This window comes from Haliotis cracherodii, unplaced genomic scaffold (genome assembly GCF_022045235.1).
Source record: "Haliotis cracherodii isolate W230 unplaced genomic scaffold, xgHalCrac1.p SCAF_17, whole genome shotgun sequence".
Classification (NCBI taxonomy): Eukaryota; Metazoa; Mollusca; class Gastropoda; order Lepetellida; family Haliotidae; genus Haliotis; species Haliotis cracherodii.
In genome coordinates this window covers 3,979,821-3,999,200 of record NW_027266272.1, presented here as the reverse complement: position 1 = coordinate 3,999,200, position 19,380 = coordinate 3,979,821, and the positions used below count along the sequence as shown (strand labels likewise).

The 19,380-nt window shown below is 40.1% G+C and overlaps 1 protein-coding gene across 1 annotated transcript; it reads right to left on the bottom strand.

The window, feature by feature from the left end:
• Positions 1-7,679: 7,679 nt before the first annotated feature.
• LOC139464250 (glycoprotein-N-acetylgalactosamine 3-beta-galactosyltransferase 1-like) lies at positions 7,680-16,414 on the bottom strand. Its single transcript, XM_071245773.1, has 3 exons — positions 16,126-16,414; positions 13,383-14,041; positions 7,680-7,859 (listed from the first exon to the last, which is right to left on the bottom strand). The coding sequence occupies exons 1-3, from the start codon at positions 16,412-16,414 to the stop codon at positions 7,680-7,682; spliced, it is 1,128 nt and encodes a 375-aa protein (XP_071101874.1).
• Positions 16,415-19,380: the final 2,966 nt, after the last annotated feature.

Here is a 19,380-nt window from a genome sequence, read left to right as displayed (position 1 = left end):
TCTAGCCCGATATGTTGATCGACAATTTTTCAATTTCGAATGGTGCATCTTCTAGTGCTTCTTATCTCATGGTGCACCAACTCTTATCTCATGGTGCATCAACTTTTATCTCATAGTGCATCTATTCATATCTCATGGTGCATCAACACTTATCTTATGGTGCATCAACTCTTATATCATGGTGCATCAACCTTATCTCATGGTGCATCAACTCTTATATCATGGTGCATCAACTCTTACATCATTAATCAATCATATAGTTTTATTGGGAAAAAGGCATATTCATGTAAGTGGAATTAAAGGAACCAAACCGAAATTAGATATACTTTTAAAATTGTTTAAAAACATATATTCAATCGAGAAATTTATTGCTATAAAAAGTACAAAAGTAACTTTAATAAAAAATGGTTACCTTTATTCTCAGCATTTGATGCATAGCTCTCTGTTGATACATGATATGTTTGAGTCTGACAGTGTGTTGCAACCGTGTTTGTTTGAAATAGGACAATGTTTGTTTCCAACCCTTTAATTTTCTAAAGAGTGTATTGTGCCATTCTATGCAATCCGAAATATGTCCTTGACGGAATACTGTATACTGTATTAATCTACAACTCTGGGAACAATAAAAAACGTTTATAAAAAAAACAAAAAACTCTTACATCATGGTGCATCAATTGTTATTTCATGGTACATCTATTCATATCTCATGATGCGTCAACTCTTATTTCATGTGCATCAACACTCATCTCATGGTGCGCAAACTCATATCTCATGGTGTACCTTATTATTTCGTCTGGTGCATCAACTCTAGTGATCCTTATAGCATGGTGCATCAACTCTTATGTCATGGTGCATCAACTCATATCTCATGGTGCATCGACTCTTATCTCATGGTACGTCTATTTATATCTCATGGTGCATCAACTCTTATGTCATGGTGCATCAACTCATATCTTATGGTGCATCGACTCTTATCTCACGGTACGTCTATTTATATCTCATGGTGCATCAACTCTTATCTCATGGTGCATCAACTCTTATCTCATGGTACATCTATTCATATCTCATGGTGCATCAACTCTTTTTTCATGGTGCATCAACTCTTATTTCATGGTGCATCAACTCTTATCTCATGGTGCATCAACTCTTATCTCATAGTACATCTATTCATATCTCATGGTGCATCAACTCTCCTCTCATGGTGCGCCTACTCATATCTCATGTTGTATCTTATTATTTCGTCTGGTGCATCTACTCTTATCTCACGTTGCGCCTATTAAAATTTCATGGTGCATCTACTTTTATCATGGTGTATCTACTTATATCACATGGTGTATCTACTAATATCTCATAGTGTATCTATTCATATCTCATGGTGTATCAACTCATATCACATGATGAAACTACTCATATCTCATATTGTATCTACTCATATCACATGGTTTATCTACTCATATCTCACAGTGTATCTCCTCATATCTCATAGGGTATCTATTCATATCTCACACTGCATCTCCTCATATCTCATGATGTAAATACTCATATCTCATGGCATATCTACTCACATGTCATGGTGTATCTGCTAGTGATTCTTATAGCATGATGTATCTACTAATATTTTATCGCGTATCTATTCACATCTCATGATGTGGCTGTTCATATCTCATGGTGTATCTACATGTATCTCATGGTGTAACAACTCATATCTTATCGTGTATCTACTCACATCTCATGACGTGTCTATTCACATATCATTGTAGAGCTACACCATCTTGAATCAACATGTACCTATCATGCATTAACCTGGTCGACCAGCACATATCTATACTACAATCACAAACCGTGATGGGTCTTGTCGTCGTCAAACCGCACCCTCGTGGCCAGGCGAGCCATCGACCTCCGCCCAGTCTCCTCTCTTCGGAGATATCCGACGTATTTGAAAAGACCAAGACTGTAGTCTAGCCGTCCATAATTCGTATCAACATTTGGTTGAGGATTCCTCACACTGATCCACACAAACGCGACAACCATCCAGACCGAGATTCCAAGCCACAACTGGTTCTTTCCCAGAACGGCGACACGCAACATAATTGCCCTTTTCCAGGAATGATGGTCACATAGACTGTATTAATATGTCGCTAGAAACTCTGATGCGTGGTATTCATTTCATTGTCATCCACCAGAAATCGATTAAAGTGATATTACTGTTGAATGCAGATTAAACAATTGAGCCTTATCTAATTGATGGGTAATATATTCATTCCTGTCACATGCCTGCTGGTGCATTGCTGACTGACATAGGTCGTCTGCTACACAACATATACTCACTGCCAAAAGAAACACAAAGCATCAATTAATGAGAAAGCTAAAATCAGTCAAGTGTTACCACAGACTGTTTTCATTATCACGATATGCTGAACGACAGATCCAAACTTTACACGCTAATCCTGCACGAGACATAGATCTATGACGTCACATGTTGTAAGTTCATGAGCATAGGTTCACACAACATACGAGTGTGTTCGTTTTTGCATCGAACCAATCTAATATCACTTGAAAAGGAGTAATTCTTCATATATTTGCAAACATTATTGTTATTCACGTTTCTTTTGTCGGTGAGTACATATTTATATTGTCATCTGCCTGGTGTAAACGCAAACAGTCCCATTTTATGGACTATCGTCTGCATTGCCACTGACTTATGTATACTCAACAACAAAAGTTCCTGTGACACCAATATTTTGGAATGAAGTCACAAAAACGCAACTGCTACAGAAAAGCATGAATTCCATGCAAAAGTTGACTTTTATGCAAGCCCATGCATTTCACTACCCAGGAATGGGTATAAAAAACATGTGCGTTAACGGGATTCCATATGTATTGTTTAGCATCGTGCTGACAACAACCACTCAGAAAAACAATAAAATTAGGCAATTATTCAACATTACGGAATGCCACGCCTGTCCGAAAAAGAGCGTCTGCGAGCCATTGGTATGCTTGAAGTAGGATCGAGTCAACGTGATGTTGCAAGACAATTTAACGTCCACAGAAACACAATTTGGTGTTCATGGTAACGTTGGCAACAAACAAATGCAGTCAGAGATCATCCTCGGAGTGGCAGGCCACGCGTAACCAATAATCGACAAGACAACTGGATTCGAACAACACACCTACGAAATCGATCCAAGCCAGCAACAGTGACTGCAAGAAGTATCCCTGGCCTTCGACGAATATCTTCACAAACTGTACGTCGTCGCCTCATATGTGTAGGGGTTGTCGCCAGAAGACGTCCCATTTTGACAGGAAACCACCGTCAAGCACGTCTACACTGGTGCAGACAGCGTCTACGCTGGACGGCCATGCAGTGGGGACAAGTTCTATTCACTGACGAGTCTCGTTTTCACCTCAGCCACATCGATGGACGGATTGGAGTGTACCGACGTCGATGTGAACGTTACGTCAATCATTGTGTCATGGAAGAAGATCGGTTCGGGGGCGGCAGCGTTATGGTATGGGGTGGGATGACAGCAAGACAGAGGACCCGCTTGATAGTGGTAGAGGGAAATCTCAATGGACACCGCTACCGCGACGAGATCATCGGCCCTGTTGTTCTACCGTTTTTGCGTCGTCATGGCCCAGGCATCACCTTTCACCATGACAACGTCCGTCCTCATATTGCTCGATTTGTTCGAGATTCTCTTCAACAAAACAACGTGAATGTCATTCCCTGGCCGGCTCGCTCCCCTGATCTCTCACCACTCGAGCACATGTGGGATGAGATTTATCGGCGCCTTCGACGTCAACCACGTCTTCTACAGACACTCCAGGAACTTCGAAACATGCTCCAGCAGATATGGACAGATATCCCCAGGACTTTGTGCGAAGCCTGGTTCATTCCATGAGACGAAGATGTGTTGCCTGCAACACGCTATTAATTTGTAAATTGACATTTTGGCATGTTCATGATTTTGTTATGCAATCACGTATTTTCTGAAGTCAGTATGACAAATTAAACCATTTGAACACTTACATGAGTCTTTTTACCGTTGCAAACCGAAATTGTTTCAGATTTGGTAAAAACATAACTTTGCATTAAATTTTATTCAATGTCACAGGAACTTTTGTTGTTCAGTATAATTAGTTTCCGCTGGTGAAAGATGTCATCGCTTGCTGTGATGATCGGAGCTCCGGACACACAAACGGTTCTCTAATATGAGCTGTCGTCTGCTTTGTTACTGACATTTTCCGACTGTGTGTGTTGTCCTCCCTTGCCTGAAAGATCAGAGCTCGGGAAACACGAACAAATGTCTTACATGAGAACTCGTCTGCTTTGTCACTCTGTGACTATCTGCGAGTTTGAAAGACAAACTCTGCTATGAGTCTTCCGAGATGTTTAGAGAAGACTCCAAGCTAAACTGCGGCCACCCAGTATATCATTCTCGGATTCTCATTAAACGTATTCTTATATTGAAAATATATTCACAAAGCACTGACCTACTTACACACAGTTCATAATTGTCTAATTATCTTTAAATATTATTTACACATTGAAATATATTCTCACGAAGTTGGTTTATAAATATCACCAAAAGCTGCAAGGCACCTGACGAGCAATGAAGCCGAGAAGATTATCAGACACAGAGTAATGCTCAAACACTGAATTAGTTGCATCCCGATGAGGAATACGTTTCGCAAACCCAGCTCATATTGCACATACTTAAATAGCCATTCACCGTGAAACTGACGCGACACACATCACACGTGTCACCAATACACAAATATGAACAAACACACACCCTCCCCAAATAGCGTTTTTTTCTAAATTCTACTTTTTGCTACAATGAAAATATCGCCTGCAGCTAGACATGCAAATGTTGACACTTTTCATGTTGTTGTACAATAATTAAGTTTCAGCTGAATTCCTTGCAATTTCACGCCCAATCCATATTCCAATCGTATATGTGGCGGCTGCTTCCGCCATTCGAGATTTCTGTGTACTTCTTCTTAACTAAGGTCAAGGTTACAATCAAACAAATACAAGAACACTCAACGACTCATATATCGTTATTGGTTTTGAAGACCGCCTCCGTGGTCCAGTGGTAGAGCGTCCGCCCGATCCCCAGTCGCGTCATAAAAGACGTTAAAAGATGGTACTTGTTCTTGCCCTGTCTGGCGCTCGGCATTAAAGGACTGGTCGGCTCGGAGTCAGTATACTGTGTCTGAGTGGGGTATTCATGTTAAACTACGTCATGGTATCTCAGTGAGATAGCCACACAAACATACACACGTACATGCACGTCGCTATATAAGTGCAATAATCTTGAACGCGACGTTAAACCCGATTTTATCTCATCTTATTGGTTTTGTTCCTTATTCCCTGGATCGACTGTACATCGACCATAGTATTTTTAGAATGGCATGTTTGCCAAATGTCGGTCATTTTGAAAAATGGCTGTCATGACTGACGTGACTTAATTAAAATTATTTTTAATCTTTGTTAGTCACAGAAGTAACTCTGTGACAGTTATGTCAAATATTGCCTCTGTCCTACCATGCAGATATATCCATAAATTGAACCTATTTTTTACAATATGTACCCGGCAGTGGGCTGCCTCTAGTTTTTTTACCTACCCTATAATTTGGGATTACGTTGTACCTAGAACTGTTTAGTAGGCTCTCCTGAACCAGGGACGGTCGGCTATCCTAGTCGTTAAAGCGTTCGCTCGTCACGCCGACCATCCGGGTTCGATTCCCCACATGGGTACGATGTGTGAAGCCCATTTGTGGTTAACCCCCGCCGTGATATTGCTGGAATATTGCTAAAAGCGGCGTAAAACTATACTCACTCACTCATGAACCAAGTGTATAGTCAGACCTTTGATGTAGAAAGTGTCAAACAAAACTCTTTTACCCGGCTTTGCTCTTGTATCATATACTCCTGTATGGTGACACATATCGAAAAAATCGTGATATCAGTTTTTTTAATTACACTCATGTTGTAAATATACATTCGTGTCAACCAACCAACCAATCAATCGTTGTTTCCTTATACTGAGGACACAAGTCTATCTACAACTAGTGCATATAGTTTGCGACCCTTTGTTGGTAGATACAGTCAAACACCGTTGTGTCAAACTTTAATGTGTCAAACTTACGTTTGTGTCGAAGTAAAAGCTTGGTCCCTGTATACTGTATACTTGACTGTGAAATACAAAAAAAACTGTATCAGTTGTGCTATATCCCTGTCCAAATCCAGATTGTGCCTCGTTGAGTTGAGATGTTACTGAATACACTTAGAAGCACAATTCCTCTATAGTTTTTTGTATCAGTCACAGAACTCAATTCTCAGGAAAGTAAGAATGATATTCAAAATCGGTTCAAGATAAGGAACCAATATGTCTGATGAAACTTTGAAAACTTCCGAAATACGTTTATCCGAAGCTGATGTCATGATATTGTTCTTTAAGTGATTAATCTTGCCAAATAATTTTGTTATGGTAATTGTGGAATCGAGAATGTCCGTTGTCACCTCGTGAAATTAAGTATGATTAAATTTGAAATTAAACACTAATCATCTTCGTTTCAATTATTAGTATTAGAAAATACTTCTTGAAAATAAATTCACCAATCTTCGAATATAAGCGAGTTCTGGGGCTGTTTATTTGAGCTCGGACTTTTTACAGCAGGCGAGAACTGTCTAGATGTGATAATACTCTCCTCCAGAATTTCTTGTTTGTAATATTCATATATCGCTTTACCTGTACATACCGTTGGTTTCGTTCCTTGCCAGGTTGCAGCTATTCAACAATTCAAGGTCTATATTCGTACTAAACTTGACAGAGTTACTGAAGTGACGTAAAATATTACATTCAGCATTCATATTTGATCAGCTAAAACTATTTGACATGGAATCAAACAATTCCATCACCAACCTCATATCCAGATTAACACACACATAACCGACCCCTGCTCTTGAGAATCAGGAATAATACCGCAGTAAAGGCCAAATCAGGTAAGCACATATAAACAGTTGCTATCACAAGGCCACAAGCAGAAGGCACACGGCAACGTTTCACATAGATCGTCACCCCCAGAGAATAACACGATTCTATTAAGAGTAAAAGGCAGTGGAAATTGTATGAATGGATCACTGAAAATGAGTGATGACACCAGGTGTCCGCGAAAACGGTTAACATGCTCTGCCCTACAGGCAGAACCCGTCACTCACACAACTCGCACAGCCATTCACATGTTTGTTGCCTGGCGCCGCACAATACTCCTGCCATGCGACGGCGGCCTGTAAACAAACCCGAACATCAAGCCATCAATGGGCCAGAAAATACAAAGATTCGTTAGCGCATTTACTGATTCAGTTGAAACCGAAAACGATATGTCAATTTTGAATTACCGCCGCCGTGTACAAGTGCAGAAATTCTGTTCAACAGGAAATAGGTTTACACGCTGTACTGCAAAATAAGGTTCACCACTGCAGCCGTGTTGTAATGTGTCATGAGGTCTTGATGTCATTACGTATGTCTGTTGACGTCCTGACTTCCGGGTGCCACTACGCATGTCTGTTGACCTCCTGAGTTCCGGGTGCCACTACGCATGTCTGTTGACGTCCTGAGTTCCGGTTTTCACATCCGCTTGTCCGTTGAGTTCCTGAGTTCAGGGTGCCACTACGCATGTCTGTTGACCTCCTGAGTTCCGGGTTTAACATCTGCTTGTCTGTTGAGTTCCTGGGTTCCGGACACAATGCCATATGGTCGTAAGTGATAGATGTAAAACTCCAGAGCGTACATCTTATGTGGGGGCACGTAGTGGAACGATATGGCGTAGTCGGAGATGCTCTCTGTGCCCTGAAATTATAATCATTGCTTTTTTAGAAACTTTATGCAGAGAAGATTAGACTGTTTGCACCCATACTGCATAAAGTTCGGAATGGAAATCACTGATATAACACAGATGATCGTATTTAGGAATGGGGGATATTTAAGAAAATATGATAAGTGATCATGTAACGGAAGGAAATTAAAGTTGTTCACGCATATCAATATTTGGGATTAATGATGACACCAAAAAAGGTTTGGACAAAGGCATGTATTACTCTTTCATCACAGCACTGCAAAGTTTTCATTCCGATAAAACCCTCAATACGTAAACACAATGTAGCTGCCAGAAATGCTTTCGAAATATTTCCTCAGAAAATTGTACCGATTTTGACTGATGGAAGTGAAATATGGGGGTTTACACACAGAGGAAATGTCGAAGTTGTCCACCGAAAGTAGGGTAAATGTGGACTAAATACTAGTTTTCAGTTACCAACGATATATATGCTCCGCCTGATTTCAGTGCCACATGACAAGTACCCATTTCAATGCTATGATATGCTCAAACAAACCTACAATAAAACATACTCAAATTGGGCGACTCGTATCTGCCTTTCATGTATGGTCTTGGCGAGGTATGGATTGCGCCAGATGTTGAATATCTCGGTAACATATCTCGGTAAGATGTCTCGTTAACATATCTCAGTAATATATCTCGGTTACATGTCACAGTAACATATCTCAGGAACATGTTTCGGTAACATGTGACAGTAACATATCTCGGTAACATGTCAAACAAATAGTATTCTTGGGAAATTGTTGTCTTGAAAAGCTTGTAATAATTGCATTTTTCTGAACTTAAAACTTGCGATGCCCATTTTTGTAAGTATATATCCTTAAGTCTTTGGCGTAAAGATACTAAAAATGAATCTGGATTGTTTAGTACACATTGATTATGCCAAACATACCCATAACATATCATTTAATAACGACTTTACATCATATACCCAATTGCGGATTCCATGTTTTTCATACAATAACATCATACTGTAACATTTTCTAGGTAATCTATCAATAGGCATTTTAAAAATCTTGAACCAATACTTGAGAATTCTAATATGTTGAAAAATGTAAAGTAGTACACGTCCACATTCACCATATACCATAACACTCGATGTAGAGTTTTTTACGCCAAGGAATCGTTTACAAGCATATAGATGGACCAGTTCAATAGTTCTGTATTCGGTATCCCCCCAGACCTCTGCCCCATATAAAAGAAATGGAGTAATTTTTATATCAAATATTTAAAAAAAGGTTTGATATGAAAGATCAGTGAAGGTTTTTAAACTAGTAAGATTCCCATTAGTATCTTTTTTGCCTGCATTGCTGCATTACTGGTGTGGTAATTCCACGATAATCTGCCTGTGAAGGTTACCCCCAGATATTTATAAGAAGTGACAATTTTTAACGGTTGTGAGTTGAAGAACCATTTTTCCCTACTTGATAGTTTATTTCCCTTTTCGAAAACTAACACTTTCATTTTCTCAGTGTCCACTGGGAGTTTACAATTAGAACAGTACAGCTCCAGTTGATCTTTCAAATTCTGTAAACCTTTTATTTGAGGACTATATTATCAGCAAAAAGCAACAGAAATATCTTAACAATGTCTGGATGCAGCTGTATACCATCCGTACAATTTTCCTTAATTTGTGCAGCTAGTTCATTGATGAAAAAACAGAACAGGAAGGGGCTAAGAATACAGCCTTGGCGTACACCAGTGTTACATGTGAAGACATCAGAGTATATTCCCCGATTTTTAACACATGACTTTACATTTTGATAAATATTGCAAAATAGTTTACACATTTTATTACTCACCCCATTTGAAAGAAACAATGACCACATTATATTTCTGTTTACAGAATCAAACGCTTTTTTTAAATCAACAAAAATTGCATACAATTTTCCACCTTTTCTCTGCATGTATTTCTGAATAATCGCATTAAGAACGAAAATATTATTCGTGGTTGAATAACCTTGTCTAAAACCTGCTTGTTCCGAAATTTTATCTAATGAATCTGACCAAAAAGTGAGCCTTTTATTAATAATAGAAATAAATATTTTGCTAAAAACACTCAGAAGGGTAATTCCTCGATAATTTTTGGTATCGGTATGTGATCCTGATTTATGTAGTGGAACAGTCACACCGATAGTCCACTCTTTTGGGAAATAAGACGTTTCTGAAAATCATATTAAACAGTAATTCAAGGTATGGAAGTAGAATATTAACAGAATGTTTAAAAAATTCTGGAATTAAACCATCTATGCCGGAACTCTTGCTTTTTTTTCAAATTGTAGATAGCTTTTTGAATTTCCTCTCTTGTGATTGGCGAGTCAAGAATTGTAACAGTTTTGTCATTATCACATGTTTCCTGATCTGATAATTCAGAGAAGGTATCATCCCCAACACCATTACCACTAAACATATTTTTGAAATAATCATACCATTTATCAATTTCAATATCATTTTTAAACTCATAATGTGGATTTAGCTTGTGGAGGGTTGTCCAAAATTCTTTCGACGACTTAATGTTATCTTCCAAATATTGTTTTTTTTCTTTTCAAGAAATATAATCTTCTTTTCCCTGCACGTGGTTTTGTAAAGATTTCTAATTCTTGTATATTCCCTTAACGACTGTAAATCTTTATCTCTTCTGAATTTGTTGAGGCATGTACATCTCTCTCTCTTTTTAGTAACTGACATTCCCAATCAAACCATTTCTTTGTTTTCTTGTCCACGCTTTCTTCATTTCGTTCCCAGCATAGGAGAGTGCTTCTCTAATAAACTCGATACTTTCATCAATATTTGTGAATACGGTATCTACTGCTTTTTCAACCAGTGATACAAACTTGTCCGAAGCTAAGTTACAAAGAAATATTTCTTCTTTATCAATTCTCTACGTAAATCTAAATGTACTTGCATAATTAATATCATTATGACCCTCGATGACTGAGTGAAGCGTACACGTACGTAAAGCCATTATTAATGGAAAATGTTGCGACTCGTTCCGTGTGTCTATGTCGAATGTTTTACAGAGTTCAAACATATGTACTGTGGAGATAATATAGTCATTTACGCTTGCCCCTGAACTACTGATGAATGTATAGTCCCCAATACCAGCGTCACTGCCACAACGACCATTCATAATATGAATATTTAAGACAGAGCATAGGTTCAACAAACATTTACCAAACTTATTCAAAATAGTGTCAGCAGAGTATCTCTTGTAAATCAAAATGGTCTATCAAGAAATCCCAAGACGAGTTATCACGCCCTTCAAGATAATCCAAAATGTCGTCTTCCACAAAGTCGGGTTCTTTTCCTGTTCTGGAGTTAAAATCTCCCCCCAAAATACATGAAACGTCATCGATCTGATTTAAAATATCCAGGAGCTCGTCTTGAAACATCAGTACACCATTTCTAGAAGTAGCACATTTATCATAATAGGTCTCGGTAACATATCTCGATAACATATCTCGGTAACATGTCACAGTAACATATCTCGGTAACATGTCACAGTAACATATCTCGGTAACATGTCTCGGTAACATGTCTCGGTAACATGTCCCGGTAACATGTCTCGGTAACATGTCCCTGTAACATGTCTCGGTAACATGTCACAGTAACATGTCACTGTAACATATCTCGGTAACATGTCACAGTAACATATCTCGGTAACATATCTCGTTAACATGTCTCGGTAAAATATCTCGGTAACATGTCTCGGTAACATGTCTCGGTTACATATCTCGGCAACATGATTCGGCAAGATGTCTCGGTAACATGACTGTCTGTGATGGTATGACAAAACCCCACCTCCCTTGTACTGGCTGTCTGTGATGGTATGACAAAACCCCACCTCCCCAGTACTGTCTGTCTGTGATGGAATGACAAAACCCCACCTCCCTTGTACTAGCTGTCTGTGATGGAATGACAAAACCCCACCTCCCTTGTACTAGCTGTCTGTGATGGTATGACAAAACCCCACCTCCCCTGTACTGTCTGTCTGTGATGGTATGACAAAACCCCACCTCCCTTGTACTAGCTGTCTGTGATGGAATGACAAAACCCCACCTCCCCTGTACTGTCTGTCTGTGATGGAATGACAAAACCCCACCTCCCCTGTACTGTCTGTCTGTGATGGAATGACAAAACCCCACCTCCCTTGTACTAGCTGTCTGTGATGGAATGACAAAACCCCACCTCCCCTGTACTGTTTGTCTGTGATGGAATGACAAAACCCCACCTCCCCTGTACTGGCTGTCTGTGATGGAATGACAAAACCCCACCTCCCCTATACTGTCTGTCTGTGATGGAATGACAAAACCCCACCTCCCTTGTACTAGCTGTCTGTGATGGAATGACAAAACCCCACCTCCCCTGTACTGTCTGTCTGTGATGGAATGACAAAACCCCACCTCCCTTGTACTAGCTGTCTGTGATGGAATGACAAAACCCCACCTCCCCTGTACTGGCTGTCTGTGATGGTATGACAAAACCCCACCTCCCCTGTACTGTCTGTCTGTGATGGAATGACAAAACCCCACCTCCCCTGTACTGGCTGTCTGTGATGGAATGACAAAACCCCACCTCCCTTGTACTGGCTGTCTGTGATGGTATGACAAAACCCCACCTCCCCAGTACTGTCTGTCTGTGATGGTATGACAAAACCCCACCTCCCTTGTACTGGCTGTCTGTGATGGAATGACAAAACCCCACCTCCCCAGTACTGTCTGTCTGTGATGGAATGACAAAACCCCACCTCCCCTGTACTGTCTGTCTGTGATGGAATGACAAAACCCCACCTCCCCAGTACTGTCTGTCTGTGATGGTATGACAAAACCCCACCTCCCCAGTACTGTCTGTCTGTGATGGAATGACAAAACCCCACCTCCCCAGTACTGTCTGTCTGTGATGGAATGACAAAACCCCACCTCCCCAGTACTGTCTGTCTGTGATGGAATGACAAAACCCCACCTCCCCTGTTTTGGCTGTTATAACATGTCTTTAATTTTTACTCAATGTGTCAGAATGTTGCAGTCAATTTGTAAATATTCCTACATCTTGTTAATTCCCGAATTGAATCACATTTTACACATTGACAACTGTAACATACATCGTAATAAAGGTATCATTGACCATTGAAAATTTCAGAGTTTCAATTCAGTACTCGTGTGCATACCACTAGGGATGCCCATTGTCTAAACAGGTCGTTTTCTTCGTAACGTCCCCAGCTCGCGAAGCGCCTTGGGCGTTGAAAGTCCATATTGCCCTTGAGAGCACGAACCTACACATATTGACCGACAAATATAGTAAAAACATTTTCTAGATCAAATTAAAATAGTTGAAATAACCTCCCTCTTTATAAATAACCAAAACCTATGTAATATCCAAATGTAAACTTCATTATTTGAAGAAAATAGAACTGTTGGATAACAACAGCCAGGGCTTCATACATTCTAAATGTTTGATAATGATAAATATCTGCTTACATTATGGGCACCGTTCGCATCGTATTTGTAATACCACTCTGGGTAGCCACCAAACAGGTGTGTCTCGGGGTTAAAACAGTGGAACCTGCTCCTCCCAAGGGCATCTGTAGAGTTGACTGTCTTCACCCCCAGTCTCTCCATACATTTGCCGAACTCTGCGTCCTCCGCGCCGCCATCTTGTCGACATATGCTGGGGTCATGACCTTTCTCCCCATATCTTTTCAACGCCTCCCTACTCAGCACATACCCCCCTCCGCCGCTGTAGTACCCTTGTTTCACGATTGTCTTAAAATGGTGGCCAAAATATACAGGTTCCGTCTTCTTCTGTGACTTTAAGAAGTACCGGAGGTTCTCTAAAATAACATAGGTATCATCGTCAGCCTTCATGAACCAATCAGCATCGTTTATATGTTTCTCGTAGATAATCCGAAAGGCTTGCATAGTTTTGGCTGTCAAATGTTCTCGACCTTCAGAGACATTCAAGCCAACTGTTGGAAACTTAGGATCTGTTGTAGAGCTGATGAAAATAACCTTGTTGCAACGCTTAGCCCACGTATCACGTACGACACGTGCCTTCGTCTCAAGGTTCTGTGGTGACGTCATTATCCAGCACAACACGCGTTCCTTCTCAAACAGGGACTTGGCGAGTGCATCATCATCTGAGAGAATAAAAGTGAAAAAAGATATTCTAATATCATTTTCCAAGCCACCCTAGAAGCCCATTGCTACGACATGGCTTGGTGACTGTTCAAACCCAACCCAACAAATAGCCAAGTCAATCACTTTTCCTATTGGTATCGGATGTATGAGGTCTTGAAACATTTAGACCACAAGGAAGCTCTAGCTGGAAAAGCGTCGAGGGTTATGTGGACACACAACGCTGACAGAGCGACTGTCTGGAGAACAGAAGGTCAGCGGTTCGATCCCCTGGCCGCGTTTTACCATCGACGTTAAAAGATGGTAATTTTTGCTACCCTGCCTGGCGCTCTTAATCATGGACTGATACCGATACTGATACCGATATTAGTCCGTACTAGTAGAAGGACACACACACACACACACACACACACACACACACACACACACACACACACACAGACACACACACACACACTCACTCACTCTCTCTCACACACACACACACACACACACACACACACACACACACACACACACACACACACACACACACACACACACACACACACACACCAGCACACACACACACCAGCACACACACACACCAGCACACCAACATACACACACACACGTCGCTATATACTTGCATGATCGTAATTGCACATACAACCTCATTTCACCTCACCTCACATTCAGTGGTTTGTTATAAGTTATCTCAGACCAATATGTCAACAGTCTTTGTTTACTTAAATCAGTAATAGGGGTTCTTTCCAACACTATACTATAAAAAATAGTGGGGTGTGCATTTTTACCTTTAGAATATATTTTAAGAATTCTGTGTGAACTTTTTCTGTCATATCTCGTTTAACAAATTCCCAACTTTCGAAACCAAATGTTAATACAGTCACGATTGTTCGGTCAAATAGTAATAACTGGCACTCTATCAGTTACTCGAGATTACGTATTCTGATATATACTGACGACATCCTGGCTGCTAGGACATTTCCAGCTAATCAGACCCAAATACTTTTATTGATCTACTTCTTCAACAACATTATCGCCAATCTTAAACACATTATTGATCGTTCTTGATCCAAATACAACCACCTCAGTTTTCTCAATATTTATATTCAACTTCCATTGTTTACAGTATTCCTAAAACATTTATATTATTTTGAAGGTCACAGGCTTTATCTGCAAGTATAATTGTATCATGTGTATATAGCAAAACAGACAGCACGCTAGTCTATACCCCTTTCTAATATCATGTTATAAGTCATGGTATATGTTGGAAAGACACCTTATGAAAAGAGAGCCCCACCAAACTTCGTATTTTATTTCTCACAAAACTGGGCTGTGGGAAAACTACAAAGTCACGCGATTTGTCCCTCAACATGACATTAATATTTTAATTTTGGTTATTAATTTATCATGTTAGCAGGTAATTGTTGACCTGCCACCCTTACCTTCTAAGAAATGTTCACGACCATTAGCCATAGTGGGTACCCTAAAAGTTATAGACAAAAGCATTTCACTGATTGTGATCAGGCGTATCTCGCTTAATTCTTGACAATATTCTTTACCACAATATTTATAACATATTTAGAAGTGTTTGATTTTCATTTGAAAATATCTTACGTTAGCAATAGTATATAAACAAAGTAACTGTACTGACGCTCAGTCAGCACTCAAAGAATACTTCTTCAATTACTTAATACACAACTACTGATGGGTATCTTTGATACCCTATCTTTGAAAATCAATAAATTGCCATTTTCGTCACAATATTGTAACATTTTAAACATGGTCATGTTATTGCCAATTTATTTCCTACCCCCGTCCTGTCCGCATTGGACCAATACATCTTTACACAAAATTACCCAGCCTCAGATAACTACTGACCATTAGTTTTAGGAATGAGCGATGGTTAAACGGAAATAATTAGATTTGACAACAGTTCCTTCACTTTTCAATTACTTACACACACCCCTCCCCGCTGTCGGGGATTCTTATGAAATGACTGCAATTACATATCTGAAAACACATTATGTGCATGACTCAGGGCAGTTGACCAACACTCACGAATCCGTCCGTCATCACTCACCGTGATGCAGGTGCCCGTCTTCAAACTTGACCTCGCCAACTTGATGTCGAGCCAGATGTGTTTCAAACTGTTCATGCAGATCTTCCCTTCCACCAGGATGTCCGAGCATGGCTCGCCATCTGCTGAACATTTGTCCTTGTCCCAGGCTCCACTGATCTGAATTAAACCCGACTCCGGTAAGTGGCCCTCCCCGACTGATGCTTGTAACAAGAAAGCCAACACCAAGTCCGAAAGTGAAAGAGATCAAAATTTGTATCCGCCTTAAAAACATAAGTTGAAACGCCGCCATTTCTGATCCACGGACTGACTTATGAATGTCGCTGCCACGATTAGTGGATAAATGATATTCCTTGTCAGTCTACTTGTGAGTCCATCAACATGTTCCGGTTACTGCATCAGCACAGATCACAGGGACAACTCAGAGCTTCAACACCTACTGGCCATACTACTTCGTGTGGGATGAAGATATAGCCTGTTCTAAAGTAAATAGTATAAAGGCGAAGGAAAAATAGATTGATCCATGCGCATTTGGAATAATACAATACACACACAATGCAATTCTGTATACGTGTGTTTGTTGTTTAATGCCACGCTCAGCAATATTCCAATATTATGACTGTAAATAATGGGACAAGACTGACGAGATGTGAAACTTGATACACTTTTTTGATTACAATGACAATATGTAGAGCTCAACATACTTGTATGATTGCACTGAAGAAATGTACAGCTTAATCTACTTGTAGAGTTACACTGAAGACATGTAGAGCTCAATATAGGTGTATGATTGGACTCGAGCGATGTAGAGCTGAAGATACTTGTATACTTAGACTGATGACATGTAGAGCTGAATATACTGGTATAATTACACTGGAGAGATGTAGATCTTAATATAATTGTTTATGCTTCAAACTCGCGTCTTCACATAGTTGAACAGTCGTTGTAAATAAATATGACATTTACAAACCTTAATGATTACTTAAAAAAATATCATTTTCATATATTTATGTCTTATAATGTTTGTACATTTACGTCATTTCAGTTGTAGTTTTAGAAACATCTACTTAAATCTATGTCTAAATTTACAATCGTCAGTGTTAGAAACTGACTATAATTCTCAGTTTACTAAACCGTTAACACTAATTGTCTTTATGCCTTTTTCGAGGTGCGAGTACATTGATCAAATAGGATCACTATCATCACTGTAAGTTCAAGTGGTACAGAGAAGAACTATGTTTCACTTAGGTTGTTACCTCCGGCATATGAGGTACAAATTGGTCCCCAAAACATTTAGGTTGCACAAATTGTAAATTATTTTATTTACGTGGTAACTATACTCAGCAACAAAAGTTCCCGTGACACCAATATTTTAGTGTATTTTTCAAACAAGTAAAGTTTGGTTTTCAATATTGTAGTACATGTATGGAATGAAGTCACAAAAACGCAACTGCTACAGAAAAGCATGCATTCCATGCAAAAGTTGACTTTTATGCAAGCCCGTGAATTTCACTACCCAAGAATGGGTATAAAAACGTGTGTTAACGGGATTCCATATGCATTGTTTAGCATCGTGCTGACAACAACCACTCAAAAAAACAACACATTACGTTATTATTCAACATTACAAAATGCCACGCCTGTCCCAAAATGAGCATCTGCGAGCCATTGGTATGCTTGAAGCAGGATCGAGTCAACGTGATGTTTCAAGACAATTTATAATTAACGTCCACAGAAACACAATTTGGTGTTTATGGCAACGTTGGCAACAGACGAATGAAGTCAGTGACCACCCTCGGAGTGGCAAGCCACGCGTAACCAATAATCGACAAGACAACTGGATTCGAACAACATACCTACGAAATCGATTCCAGCCAACATCAGTGACTGCAAGAAGCATCCCTGGCCTTCGACGAATATTTTCACAAACGTCGTCGCCTCAGATGTGCAGGGATTGTCGCCAGAAGACCTGCAAGACGTCCCATTTTGACAGGAAACCACCGTCAAGCACGTCTACTGCCATGCAGTGGGGACAAGTTCTGTTCACTGACGAGTCTCGTTTTCACCTCAGCCACAGCGATGGACGGATTCGAGTGTACCGACGTCGAGGTGAACGTTACGTCAATCATTGTGTCATGGACGAAGATCGCTTCGGGGGCGGATGGTTATGGTATGGGGTGGGATAACAGCAAGACAGAGGACCCACTTGATAGTGGTAGAAGGGAATCTCAATGGACAGCGCTACCAGACGAGATCATCGGTCCTGTTGTTCTACCGTTTTTGCGTCGTCATGGCCCAGGCATTACCTTTCAACATGACAACGTCCGGCCTCATATTGCTCGACTTGTTCAGGATCCTCTTCAACAAAACAACGTGAATGTCATTCCCTGGCCGGCTCGCTCCCATGATCTCTCACCAATCGAGCACATGTGGGATGAGATGGATCGGCGCCTTCGACGTCAACCACGTCTTCCTCAGACACTCCAGGAACTTCGAAACATGCTCCAGCAGATATGGACGGATATCCCACAGGACTTTGTGCGAAGCCTGGTCCATTCTATGAGACGAAGATGTGTTGCTTGCATCGAAACTAGAGGTGGACACACACGCTTTTGATTTGTAAATTGACATTTTGGCATGTTCATGTATTTTTTATGAAATCACGCATTTTCTGAAGTCAGTATGGCAAATTAAACCATTTGAACACTTACAGGAGTCTTTTATCTGTTGCAAACCGAAATTGTTCCAGATTTGATAAAACCTATAACTTTGCATTAAATCTTATTCAATGTCACAGGAACTTTTGTTGTTCAGTATATTATCTATAACTACAATATTGTACAGCGCTAATACACAGTAAATTGCTTTGAGTCGGAATAATGTTATGACAGAAAAATCGATCAAGTATCTACACTTCATAGGCCAGCTCAAAAAGATTTTTTCAGTGGATTCTTTAAGGTTGCAAGTTCCTGAATTGAGCGAATGTTTTGTTTGTTTCTTTGTTTGTTTGTTTGTTTGTTGTTTAACGCCACACTCAGCAATATTCCAGTTATATGACGGTGGTGTGGAAATACTCGAGTCTGGACCCGACAATCCAGTGACTGACAACATGAGCATCGATCCACACAAATGGGATACGATGACATACGGCAACCAAGTCAGCGAGCCTTACCACCCGATCCCATTAGTCGCCTTTAAGATACGCATATCGCCTTTTACGGCAAGCATAGGTTGTTGACACCGCAAACACGAAAACGT

What these genes read in the sequence shown, in the direction of transcription:
- LOC139464250 (XM_071245773.1), bottom strand. Translation starts at nt 16,414, where the DNA reads ATGGCGGCGTTTCAACTTATGTTTTTAAGGCGGATACAAATTTTGATC. An exon ending in AGACGGGCACCTGCATCACG is followed by an intron (nt 14,042 to 16,125) that starts GTGAGTGATGAC and finishes TTATTCTCTCAG; the next exon opens with ATGATGATGCACTCGCCAAG. An exon ending in ATGCGAACGGTGCCCATAAT is followed by an intron (nt 7,860 to 13,382) that starts GTAAGCAGATAT and finishes TTATAATTTCAG; the next exon opens with GGCACAGAGAGCATCTCCGA.